General features: G+C 38.3%; 1 protein-coding gene across 1 annotated transcript; it reads left to right on the forward strand.

Annotated features, from left to right (window-relative positions):
- The first annotated feature begins 5,490 nt into the window (after positions 1-5,490).
- On the forward strand, positions 5,491-10,385 carry lto1 (LTO1 maturation factor of ABCE1). Its single transcript, XM_053318825.1, has 5 exons — positions 5,491-6,009; positions 6,266-6,371; positions 6,705-6,775; positions 7,103-7,220; positions 9,819-10,385. Exons 1-5 carry the CDS (start codon positions 5,951-5,953, stop codon positions 9,888-9,890), a joined length of 426 nt encoding a protein of 141 aa, XP_053174800.1. The 5' UTR covers positions 5,491-5,950; the 3' UTR covers positions 9,891-10,385.
- Positions 10,386-14,318: the final 3,933 nt, after the last annotated feature.

A 14,318-nucleotide genomic window follows, 5' to 3' on the forward strand; every position in this document is an offset into this window, starting at 1 on the left:
TGTAGGTGTACTGGAAGACACTGGAGGACACTGGACCAAGACTGGATCCCAAGCAAGTTGTGATGTTACAATCATGCTTATATGTAAACCTCTGTAACTCAGATTTAAGGTGAGGTAAATGCTACAATATCCAGCCTTGCCATTGCTATGGAGAATAATCAGTCAGCAGTATGAATCAGAGTTGCAGTATAGATCAGAACACGGCTCCATAGTTTCTGGATTTATCTAAAACTCACTTGGTTTAAACTGCATATGATAAAAAAACTGTTTTCCCAACAGTGTAATGTTCAGCTTTAGAGTTTTAAGCTCTGCTATTTGATGTTTCTTATTAAAATGCACCTCTATTTGTCATAATGAAAACCTCACCTTACGTACACAAGCTTGTACCTCTGAGCCAAATACTTTCTCATTTTAATCGTTTGTATTAATGATCCATCCAGCTGAGGTTCATGCTAGTCCAAAACGCTGAGTCAGCTGACATTGTCTATGGGGTTTAAATAAATGAATTGAATTTCCAGGTTGCCCAAAACACCTTCTCTCATACATTTATAGCTTTAAACAAAGTGTGTATACAGAGATGAGAAAGTAAGCAAGCTTGAAATGCTCTCAATCTCTGTTTTTTCATTCGTCACCCAAATATGTCTGTCACTTTCTGTGTATAGCTGAGTGCAACACCATGAACACCCTGTGTCTGCTGTTGCCCATTTGTCTGATTCATTACATCAAGATTACAAAGACTAAAGTTACATCAAGAGGACAAAGACAGAGTTGTTGGAAGACATTGCACTTTGTGGGCAGCCGGACAAGGAAGAGCTTTCTGAACAGTTTTGTGTCCATGGAGATTTTGCATTACCTGATAGGTGTTTCAAATTTGAATGTGCTTGGTTGTATTGGTATACAACAGTCACATTACAGTCCCTTGCTCAGAGAGTTTGACAATGTATCAACCTCTCTAAGCAGGGACAACATGTAGTTCACATATACACACACATTGTAATAGCTCTTCTATGTCGGCATGATGACTAGTGTCAGATTCTGAATTTGACTTCAAGTTCATATTGTAGTATATACTATGTTGAGTTTTTATCCATAATGTCTTGTGTCTCATTGTTTGGTGTTAAATGCATATTGTTTGTTGCTGTTTTATTTGTTATCAGCCACTGAGGACACACTACAAACTATTAGTTATCCTGCTGTGCAATGATAATAAAGGCATTGATTTGAAGGTTCAACCGTACATCCAGACAGTCAGCAAAGGAAAACACTAATTAATGCATGTTTACATCCTCTACTGTTATGTGCTTTGAAATAAAATGAAAAATCTCCAGTCAGGTGCCACTAAAAATGCAGAACACAGGGACACCACAAGATGGCGTAGTTAAAAGACAACCAGTCTAACCTCAAATGATGTAAAAACATGCAGGAAACATGATGGAAATATGAAGTTTCTGTTTGTTTCATGTTTTAGTTTGATAAAACTTTGGAGTCTCCTCATTGTCCAACATGTCTGATGATTTGGTCTGTTGCCATCATTTATTTCTTCAGTGGAAGCTTGAGGGACATTTTAGTCACAAGCTTTGTGTCATGATTTATTTGCTAAATCTGTTTCCATTTTCCGTTTTCTTTTTTCCCTAATTTTTTCTGCCTGAGTTGATAATGTAATGTAATGTAATAACCCTATAGGGACCCTCTAATGTCCCTATAGTTACTTATGATTGGTTGATTATGCAGTCCATATACTTTTGCCTTGGAAACAGTGCGCTATTTTTTATTAGGAGATTGTTATCCCACAATTCCTTGCTGCAGTAATAGACTCAGTAAAAGAAACCACTGTAAGATTAGGGCTCCGGTGTAACAGGCATGTAGTGTAGACACACTTAAGAACGTTTAGGTGGCATCTTGGCTTCAGAAATACTAAGCACGCTAACTCAAATTCACCACGACTTCAACACCACAGACAGGTTGTAGCTGCTACGTTGATTGGTTGTGAGCAAATCCATACAAATAGTCATAGCTCTGGGTGCAAAAATGATGGCTTGCATGTATCATTTGATGGCAGACGTTTCGATACTACTTGGTATCAATGTATTTCAGTCTATGCCAGTCATACCCAGCCCTATGTAAGACAGGACATGATATTGGTACAATAGCACACATACAGTACAACTTCATAACAAGTAAAAAACTTCATCTGTGGAGGGAGACACTGACATGCAGATTTAAATTTGACACTCATTTATGCTCAATTACAGATGTTACCCATTTTTTCATTCATTCTGACATTTTAAGTCCAATTATTAAGTGTTTTATATTGAAGTTGACCTACATGACCATGCATCTGTCCATCGCTGCATCTTCTATACTGTTGGAAATATTTTCCATTGAGTCAGTTGCAGGTCAGCTGGATCTTCAGGGGTTGTAATCTGATATCTGTTGGCAGCTGGCCAGCATATCTGTTCCATCTATATTTCTAAAAGTGAAAGTCTTTGCAAACATGTTATGATGTTTGGGGGGGACCTCTTCTAAAACAGAAAATGACCTTTGAATTATGTGTGCTGGCTGTACTTAAACAGAAACTGGTACAAAATCATTAATGTCACTAGGTCCCTGTAAACAGTGGGTGGTATAGTGTAACAAGATGGACTCGGCTCACACCTGAAGGCACTCTCTGAAATAAAATGAACCTTTTTCATCTTTGAGTGACACATGATATTAAACAACCACCTGATTTGAATTATTCTCTTTTTTAGAAACATCAACACAATGGACTTCAAGGGTAGCTTTTCCTTTTCTTTGCACCAAACAGCAAGTGCATACAAACGGGGTTAGAGCAGCTGCCATTTGCACAGCTGTGTTGCTCTGGAGTGCTGCCAGTGTTTTTGAGTCCACACGTGCTCAGTAGCAAAAAAGAAGACATTACACACATTACACACGCACTCAAACACACACTAGAGTGATGACTGGAGGGAAATTGTGTGTTGACTTCATTTCAAAACTTTCCCTTTGTGATCATATTTTTTAATGCTGTAGTAAAACTAAGAAGCATTATTAGTATTAATGAACTCGAACCCTTCTACTCCCTCAGTGTTCAGTTTGAACTAGTTGAATGCTCATCTTAATGCAATACAATGCAAGAAAATGAACAAATAAAAGTGTCACTTCACACTTTTACTTATCAAGTTCTATTAACAGATGTCCTCTGTGTCTCTGGAGGATTCTTATCACGTTTGACAAAATGACCCAGATGATATCATCAGCTTAGGTATCGGAGACATTTACAACAGTGTGCATTACAAACCGTGGCGCATGAAATGATGAATGATGAAATGTTTAATGTTTAACAGGCAGGGAAAGACTGCACACACTACATCAATCAATCAATCAATCAATCAATCAATCTTTATTTTTACAGCTCCAAATCACAACAAAAGTCGTCTCAAGGCACATAAAGCAGGTCAAGCAGGCTCTAATTGCACAATTTTGATATCTTGTCTAACTATGAAAACAGTATAGAAAGTATACTATAGTACATACTGTATACACTTACACTACATTGGTATGTGGTATAATATTATAGGCTTACAAGTTAAATTACTTGACAATCAATACTATACAAGTACATAATCAACTAGAGTGACTCCTTCTGGGGTGATCCTGTCTCCTAATTGCTGCTCAGCTATGTTGCGAGTGTTGCTCTGTCATCATAGGAAAGTGTTCAGGATGGGTGGTGGGTGTACAGTGCAGGACCTTCATACCAGAGACCAGTACAGCATGTGGTTACAGCATGGCCGGATCTACCATACAGGTAGTCTGGGCAAGTGCCCATGGGCAAACAACAACACAAGGCTTGACCCTTTCTTTTGATGTTGATAATTATCATTGCTGTCAGGAATTTAATATGTCCAAAACAAAATATGGAGTTACAACGTTTTCCCACCTGACAGCAGCTTTATCCAATCAGAATAAAATAAAGATTGTAGCATGAGTTTTGGCATTGCCCAGGGGCCCCTGGCAGTATTAATCCAGCCTTGGGTTACAGGTTTAGACAACAAAGGCACTTTGGTCAAGTTTAGGGAACAATTGTGGTTTGGGCTAAAGTTTAATAAAGTCTGCTGCTTCAATTCACTGTTGACCAGGATTTCCCCTAAACTTAACCTGAGCCCTGTACATGCCTAAATATAACCATAAAGCATATTTATCAGGTGTCAAATCTAGGCTTCATTGTTATTAGTATTTGTATTATTTTATTTTAGACCATGCTCTCATTTTAGACCATGCTCTCATTTTAGACCATGCTCTCATGCTGCATATTACATAATAAAGTTTGGTCTAATTTTAAGGTCCTAAGCAAATAATGGAATTTATATATAATAACTTCTAGGTAATTCTGCCAATATTTGAAAGATTATTTAAATTCTGCCTGGATCAGTTCATAGATCCAATCAATCTGTTTTATCCTTGCAGCCTCAAAATAACTGCATGCTCCAGATAAGTGTGTAGAAATGTATGTGACTCTGCGTCAGAGAAATGTTTGTTGACTAAATCATTGTGTATCAATGTTGCTGATCATCCCATATCCAAACCCTCCAGCTGTGTTTTCACAGCTGTCAGAGAGAAAACACCACTAGATGGGGGGTTCAGTGACATACAGTGGCACCTCCTCTTTCCTGGTAGCATCAATATGAAACACTATTGGACTTGGAACTGATATTTTGTTTTGCTTTCAAAGACCGTCAACACCAATGATAAGCATGTCAAAGCTGCTCATGTTTGTTTATTTACCTCCTCTGTAGATGACTCTCTGAAAGGATAGAAATCTAAAGACAATTTAGCTCAGTAAATTCACACCACAGTGGAGATACATCTGTTTACTTGTCCTACAACGCCCTCTGCTGTTAACTCGTCATATTTCAGCTACAGAACTAGCAGATATGAGCCTGGATGTGTAAGAATTTGAAGTGTCTCTACAGCTCAGGTACATGGAGCCCATGTCATATAAAAAAAGAAAAGAAACTGCATAAACACAGACAATGAGTGTTTTATTTCGTTCAGTGATACACAGATTTTTTTTTACCTCAATAATAAACATAAAGAAAAAATATCACTTTTTTGACAATGTTAACAAAAACTAAAAATGTATGAACTTCAAAAAAACGGTTGTATTGGATTGAATTAGTTTAGACAGGTGTTCCTATCTGTGGCCGGTGACTGTATGTTTCAGCACATGTACTCTTATGTATGTTTGCCCTGAGATCAAGGTGAAGAGTATACAGGCTGATATATCCTCATTAGTCATCTTGAATTAGACAATAGCAGAATCTGATTGGTTAAATGATACAGGATTAATCCAAACACTGTCACTGAGGTGACCTGTCTTGGTAATATTATAAAAGACAGCAAAATTTTCTTTTTAGTGTTTTCTTTTCTTTTTAAACATGTGTTAAACATGTGACCCTGAGGGATCACTGTGGAACAACTTTATTTAAATAAAATGTTTTCATAATAACAATCACAGTGCGATATTATCATTATCATTTTAGTTTATTTTCCAGCAGTGACTGGAAGCTCCACTCACTTGTAGTGGGCTGGTTGTTCACCTCCATTCTGCTAGGGGACAGCACTGCTGCGACGAAGGAGGAAGCAAAACCAGCTGATAGACGGAAACCCTACAGTCAGCCGAATTATTTTTCCTAGGACGGCGAAGTCATGACCCGCCCTACGCTGCCTCTGATTGGCTAATACTCGTTACCTTTGTTGATTGGATTGGTTAGAATTTCACGTTAAGCCAATCGGAGGCAAAGTGGGGTTACGCTCTTACCTCGCCATCCTAGATTATCAAAAAATCACTACCGTAAGCAGTTAACTTAGCATTGTAGTTGTAGCGGACAGCAGTGTTAAAACTTTGTGACGTTTTTTTAAAATATAAAATATACCTGTAAATTAGGTGGAGATGGCTGACGGCAGTGAGAAAGACGACATGTTTGACAGCATTATTATGGCGGATGAGAGGTGAGTGCTCTTATGTTAGCTGTTGAATGTTAGCGTAGCTGCTAGATAACGTGTTATTAGGACCCCCGCCTCAACTCTGCTTAAACCCGGTTAAAACAAGCGTGTGTCCGCAGAGAGGCGAGGAGGTGACGGCAGCTATGTTAGCTTTTATTCCTCTGTCTAACCGGCGGCTAACAGGTGAAGTAAAGCAGCAACAGCTAATTTTAGAGTAACGTTCAGAGTGAAGCTGGAACTGTATTTCTCTCTACTCTCTCAGGTTCCGCGGGGACGGGTACCAGGAGGGCTTCGAGAGAGGCACCCGCAGAGGGCTGCAGGACGGCCGCAGACACGGGGCCTCTCATGGGGCCAAACTGACCACTGAGGTGAGTCCACACACACAGTGAAGCTGACAATAGAGCCATTCCAGTAAAGACAGTGGATGGTATTTGTCTACTCTGCTTTTATCCCTCATAGTATTTTCTAGTTTAGAGACATTACCTTATCTGTTGTGACTCAAACTGGATCCAAGATCTGAATTGTCTTTTGACATGAATATAAAAATGATTTACCAAACATCCCTCTGTATCAACTCTATTAAGAGACACTTGGAAAACTGTGAATGTGTCCTTTAAATACATTGTCATTTAGCAGCCTGTTTCATTCATGAATGAACTGACTGTGTTAACTTTAATCTCTTGTCCTCTAACTCCTGACAGATTTCCTTCTATTACGGTTTCGCCATCACATGGAAATGTCTCCTACAACACAATACAGACGTCAAATCAAGGTTTGTCCTCTCCTAATGTTATCTTCCTTAAAATTACTGTCATGGAAATTGTCTAAAAAGAAACTAGACACATATATGAAATAAAGCATCAAACACTGCTGGGCTGAAGATGAAACAATAATTATTGTACAATAAGGAGACAGTTTTACATTTCCATATCAGCATTTTTTTCTCCTGTACATCTTATTCTGTTACTGATTGGAAGTGGTTGGTTTTTGGGAAGTTTAGAGTCCTCAGTGCGTCTACAACAGATATATTTTACTTAAAGTTCAGTTGGAATCCATTGTGTGTATCAGACTCATGTTGTGTGTTTGTGTGTGTCGCCAGGAAGCGTCTGAAAACACTGGAGACTCTGCTGAGTTTGATCCAAAACTCTCCTTATGATGACGCTCAGTCTGCAAGTCTGCAGAAGGACGTGGAGAAGCTGCGAGCCAAGTTCAGACAGGTAATAGACACATACACTGTTTATTAGAAATGGGGAATAGTGAGTGATCAATATGCAGGATCAGGGCTAATTATGACATTTGATTAAAATCAATATTGATCAGCTGCTGATCCCTTTTTTACTGTGACTTTACTGTCAGACACCTTAAAGTGTTCCAGTCACTGGTTCTCTGTACTAGAGGTCTGTGATATAAATCTTTGTTGTTGTTTCAAGGTGCAGTGTGTACAATTTGTTGGCATTTAGTGGAATTAACTTTGCATAATAAGAATATAATATTCACAAGTGTGTTTTAATTAGTGTATAATCTGATGAAAACAAGAATCGCTGTGTTTTTGTTAGCTTAGAATGAGCCTTTATATCTATCGCTGAAATGATTATTATAATAATTTGATTACAAAAAATGATTGAGGCAGTTTTTCATGAATCAAAGCTTCATTTAATTAATTTCACTCGTTTATATGACTTGCTCTGCTTGTGTTTACACGGAGGGTTATTACTGAAGCACATCACGTCACTCACTATGTCACAGAGCAGTTTACTAGAGAGTGAAAACTACAAAGTGTGTGTGGCATCTAGTCGAGGGCGACAAGGGGCTACACACACACATACACCTAAACCGATCGGTTTTCTATCGTTTATTTGCCCGTCATGTCTTCTTTTTCTAACGTCACCGTGTGGATCATTAAGCTTGTTGTTCTAGTTTGTGAACTATCAGCTTCTACCTGCTGAGAAGATAGTCAGTCAGTCAGTCAGTCAGTCAGCAGTAGGAGATGAGGAGAGGAGCAGGTTGACCTCAGGTCTCTACACTGATGTCTTGTTTCAAAGTCATTTGACTTTACTGTATTATTATTCTCATTTATTTGTTTCAGAAGGTACTGAAGTTAAATGCAATAAATGGGTTTAGCTTTAAAAAGGAACGTCCAGGAATAAAACCCTCTTCATTTTCAGAGACAAGTCTTTTTTGTCCTTTTTCTCATTTTTACTTACGCTTTTTAATAAGGCAAAATGATTTATTTAATTATTCAATTAATTGATGAAATAATCGATTAGAATAATCAATTACAAAAATAATCAACAGCTGCAGCCCTATTTATATCTACATAGGGAGCAGGTCCTCTTCCACAGAGTCCACCATGTTTTGCTTACTACTTTATACTCTTTGTTTCCTGTGGAACATAAGACTGATTATCTATCTATTACTATAGATAAAACTATTATTTCTCCTAGTCATTTGGAGGGTCGGGGTGTTTTATTCCATTGGTTGTAATTGGCAGCCTCACCACTAGGTGTCACTAAAGCCTACACTGGACCTTTTACAATGTGAGGTGATGTTATTGAGTATGTTCCTCACTTTGCAAAAAATAAACAAACAACCTTTAGTGTCCATGTACTCTCCAATCCCTTGCATTATAGTATTATTATATTATCATTATATCAGTGGTATAAAATGATCTTCAAATCACAATATCGTTAATCGTTATTATTTCTAAGACAATATATCGTCCAATAAAAGTAGTTATCATGACTGGCGTATAGCTGCAAAACAGGCCTGGATGAAATCATTTAAAGTGTGAACGTAACGACTTTAGTTTTCTTTAACTGTCCACTGCTGTCTGTCTCTCTGTTGTGCTACACACACACACACACACACACACACACACACACACACACACACACACACACACACACACACACACACACACACACACACACACACACAGAGAGAGAGAGCTCAGCCCTGCTGAGAAAGAGAAGAGGACACAGATCATCTATTTAGTCAATGTGATACATCAGGATAGATATCATTATCAGGATATGAAATGAACTATATTGGGATATGAGATTTTGGTCCCGACTCTTTACAGCATTACGAGTGAGCGAGTAGCTAACTCTGTGTGTCCAGTAAACTAGTATTAGCTTTAGTCTGTGGTAGTGGGCCATCTTTCCAGAGAGTGAAAGGCAACAGCCTGCACTTATTATTTGAAGCTCATGGCTCAAAACAGAAACGATGGTTCTGACCAGCTTCAAACCAGCTGCAATAAAACCAACAGGTGATGTCACACCTCTCTCCATCCATCTTTATATACAGTCTGTGGTCTACTCTAGATGATACAGTACGTCAAAATGAGTCCAATAGTTTGCAATGTATTGTCTGTATCTTTCTCATTATCTTACTAGTTTTCAGGAACAGTAAACCATTTGTCATGTTGAACAGGTTAAAGTGGTCTACAGTTCAGCATTGAGCTGCTATATGTGACAGATAGTGTGTGTTTTGTCAATCAAAGCAATAAAAAAAGCATACAGTGAGTTAAGCTTCGCCCATCTTCACTTCCAAAATCAATGTAATCAACAAAAAACCTGTGTGTGTGTGGCTGGCTGGCTGGCTGGCTCTGAAGTAGCAACAGCCACACACACATCCATCATAAAGAAAGTTTTTATGCTCTTCTGCTCTTATGTTGATTATGTTTCCACACACGACAACACACTGCTGAACCTCATTCTGTAATGAAATGAAACATTGTGTTATTGATCAAAGTCAGACTGTGTAGCCTCCTGTTGCTATGCTGCTAACCCCCCCTGCTGGCTGCTGTGGTCCAGGTGTGCTCCATGCTCAGCGTCCCCACCGACTTCAAAGACTACGTCAAAACAACAGAGGGAACTTCTTTCTGAATGTCTGCTGCTGCTGTAGATGATGATGATGATGATGAAGAGCAGAGCTGTCCCCTGCGTTCAGGACACGCAGACAAAGCCGCCTGTTTTCGGATGGTCCGCGATGTCAGACAGACGGCAGCTGCTGATTGGTCTGCAGTGATGGGTTTGGAGTGTGAAGCAGTGACTGTGAGTTTGAGAGGAAATCTTTGCCTGACGCGTTGAAGAGTGATGACAGCGCTGCAGGAAACCTGCGTGGTCATTAAAGTGCACACGTTAGGAGACGTCTCCTAAACAAGGGAGCATGTGTGATAGACAGAATGATCCAGAAACTGAGTTTAGGAAAAAGAAAGAATGATGTTTCTCGGTTGGTTAAAGAGTGGATTCATTTCACTGCTTGTTGTGTTTGAGGGAATTAATTGAAAATGAAGAAAGTAATAAACAATATCAACCAAAGATGAGTTCTGTAAGGTGATGTTTACAGAAGAAAGACACAAATAAAATGTTAAAACATGACTTCTTGAAGTGTTTGTATTCTTTGTGAGGTTTAAGCTCATTTGTTACTTGTCCTAGGCTCCATTTCAGATGCAGATATTGATTTAGATTCCAATTAGCCAATCAGAGGGCATTACTTAACAGCTGTATTTTTAAAAAGTACAATTTTACATTCCAAACATTTGATGAGCTTGTAGAATATAGTGTTACATATCAAACACAGCACATTATACTGTGATTGTAGTTGAAATGACATCAACCTTCACCAGCTACAACAATATAGCTCTGCTTAATCAGTAATCAGTCCAATAAAATATGCTTTACACTTTGGAATGAGCCATGCTGCAAGATGTTACAATGATTACTTTCATATTCTACCACTTACAACTACTGTATACGAGTGAATGCATTACTCATAATGTCACATTGTTACATCGCGGTTTTGTTTCTTAACTGAAGTATTGGATTAAATGTAGGTAATAAACAAGACTAACAGTCAAATCATCACAATGAAGGAAAGTGATATATATACAACATATATATCGCGTATATAAATACAAATGTTGCAATTAGAGCAGCAAAGATAAGTAGGTTGACAGAAAATCAACTAGTTATTTTTAATGCAAAAATATCAAAATACATTGGTACCATTTTTTTCTACGTGAATACAACAAAGACTCCTAAAAAAAGGCCTCAAAACCTTTCTATTCATTTTAACCCTCATTACTATTTTCTTTGTCTTGTGTGTTCTCTGTTATTAATATTTTAGTATTATTATTTATTTATTTTAATATACACTGGTTTTCTTACTCTTTAATGATATTAAATTACACAATGTTTGCATTCAAGCTGTTTGGACAACGTCAGCATTCATCATATTGGGTTTTTGGAACTTTTGATGAGTATTTGAATTTAACATTTTTTACTATTTTGGGGGTTTTTTTACTACTAGTTTTTCTTTTTTGTCTTTTTAAAAAAAAAAAAAAAGTACTATCAAATGATTAATTGATTGGCCAATAAAATAACATTAGTAGTGCTTATTGTTCATTGCTATGATTGTATGGCAGTATGGAGGCAGGTATGGAGTAAATTACAAAATGATGATCATGTAAATATCACAAGCTGTAATCTTTCAGTCAAGCAGTTCAGGACAGTCTTGGATTGGTCCGAGGTTTAAAAACATGGCACGGAGTCAAGTTAAAAGCGTCTAACTCAATTCTTTTATTATTCATTTTTGCAATTAGATCTAGGCCATGACGTGCAGCAGTTTTAAGTTTGAATTATTTACAGCTATCACATGCTAACATTTCTGTCTGATGGTGCTTTTTTCTGACACTGGATGGTGCTGTTGTCACTCAGTGATGAACTCACACTCACATATATCTGTTAATATTGAGATGATCTTTGTTCCCTGTAGTGGTTATATTGACTTTATAGAGATAGCTGATATCCAGAATTACTGAGTGATGGCATTATGCTCAGACACTAGTAGTACTTTAATCGGGTGGAAACAAGACAGTAATAATGCAATAAAAAGGAACTATCTAACTAGACCTACTAGAGTTTCCTCTTTCTTATGCCAATGACATATTGTATAATGATTAAAGAATCACATACATTTAATAAACAGAGTGAAGATTCCCATGTTTTCATGTTCATGTCCTGGATGAAGGGTAATTTCTGACTTTAACTATTAGGTTCTATCAGGTTGTTAAGCTGAGCTCCTTTATTTGTAGTTTTAACTGAAAGTAATCACACATGAATGGTTGATTTAAAAAAAAAACACCCAATTAAACAGATTGTGAGTATGGTAGGTCAAAACTGAACCACAATGTTAGTCTTTAAACTGTAATTGATGGTTACAACAGACAGTTTGATAATAATTTAACTGTTTATCTTAATTTTCTCTCCCAAATAAGTTAAACTAACTTGTCTGTTTAGTTACAACCTGTCTTGAGTACAATTAAAGTACACTTAGTATCAATTAAAGGATGGGTTAGGATCCACTTTTTAAAGAAAATGTCACAAATTGCACAAATTTACCATATGATTATATATTTTTCTATACTACTGTCCATAGCTGAATAGCTGTATATAACTGAATCCACTTGAAAATAACATGATTCACAATCATGTTATGTATTCACAATGTACAATCATACCATTTACAGCATTCAGACCCTTCCATACTATTTGGGGTCTAATTTAACCCCTCATTTATATTTGAGAGAAGAAAAAGCACCTTAAAAACTTTTCTTTTAGCAATAGAAATTTGATGACACATCCTCATGTGACCAAGATTATACAAAAACAGAAATATTTAAGCTTCATTGAGGGGAATGTGGGGAATTTTAGCCAATTTCGGTACAATAGCATTAATAAGAAGTGAACAGGCTCTCAGTAGAAGGGCTCTGGTAAATACCGCATTTGAACCTTTACTGTAGTGTGCGTATTAGTGCTAATTGAAGATGTTAGCATGCTAACAAGCTGAACTAAGCTGACAAAGGTCAACATTTAGACATTAACATACCAGCAATGTCCTATAGGGAGCATGTTAGCACACTAACATTAGCATTTAGCTCCCACAGAGTCCAGTCTCAGAGTTGCTGTTGTTGACTTTTATTCTTGTTTCTTATTGTTTAGAAATGAAACCCTGGCTCAGGAGTCCAGATTTTTGAGAGGAATAACAAAGATAACAATGACACCATTTTTATTATAAGTGTGATAATGTAGTGCTACAGTTGCAGGGACGGGTTCTTGTGTAACATGACTAAAGTACATATAGGCCTGTAAATGTCTTTCTACTTGTGTCGAACTGCTGTTCTTCTGTTCAGATCAAACCAGGTCACCAACCTCTCCTGAATAGTGTATGTACAGAGTGTATACATGCTGTTAGTTGGTCCACACACACACACACACACATACACACTCACACTCAATAACAACAATAGCATCAGGAGGCACCACAGAGGACTAAAGGGACATTTTCAGCCTTTGTCAGCCAGCCACTTTCAATTCCATGTCCAAACTCACCCTGACAATAACCCAACGCGACTGTGTGTGTGTGTGTGTGTGTGTGTGTGTGTGTGTGTGTGTGTGTGTGTGTGTGTGTGTGTGTGTGTGTGTGTGTGTGTGTGTGTGTGTGTGTGTGTGTGTGTGTGGTGGGGTACAGTAGCAGCTGGTTTATGCAGTGTCAGGCAGCAGGTGAACGCTGTCTTCTAGTCGGCAGCTTCTGAAGGCAAACAGAGAAAAGAGAAGGAGGGAGGTGGAGGGTGACAAGGGCCAAATGAGAGAGGCTGCATTCAGATGAGTGTTTTAGTACGACTTGTACCCTCTTAAAGTCAAAAAAAAAGAGAAAAAAATCAAAGGCAGAGACAGAGTGAGCAATTATCAAATGAAGAAAAGACATCAAGAAAAAGGGAATGGATGTATTGTAGCGGGCGGTAAAGTGGAGAGGAAGAAGAGGAGGAGAAGGCAAAAGGGGTAAGGAGTTAGAGGAGGAGGAAAAAGGGAAGGAAGGGAGAGGGGGGAGGAGGAGTGGAGAGGGATGAGGAGGAAGAGCAAGAGGGAGAGGAGGAGGGACTGAGGTCTTTGAGAGAATGTGGAGGAATGTGGGGAGCAGGTGGTGAGTGGTGACATGAAAAGCAGTGGTGACAAATGCAGCCGTCCGGCCGGCCGGCAGCAGAAAAGCCCTCTGAATGAAATGGAGGCATCGGATTTCACCACAAGCACACCAACAGCTCCACGAGGAGGAGGAGGAAGGGTTGGGGTGGTGGTGGTGGGGGGGGGGTCTCCATGGATAACAGCAGAGACATATAGTGTCCTCTGAGTGAACGCACATGGCTTAGATGGAAGGCTTTATTCAACTTAGTGTAGGCATTTAGATATCATGTGAATGATTAAATACATGATTTCTAATTAGAAATTAACAGTAAGGATACAGACATGTTGATA

This window comes from Scomber japonicus, chromosome 1 (assembly GCF_027409825.1).
Source record: "Scomber japonicus isolate fScoJap1 chromosome 1, fScoJap1.pri, whole genome shotgun sequence".
NCBI lineage: Eukaryota > Metazoa > Chordata > Actinopteri > Scombriformes > Scombridae > Scomber > Scomber japonicus.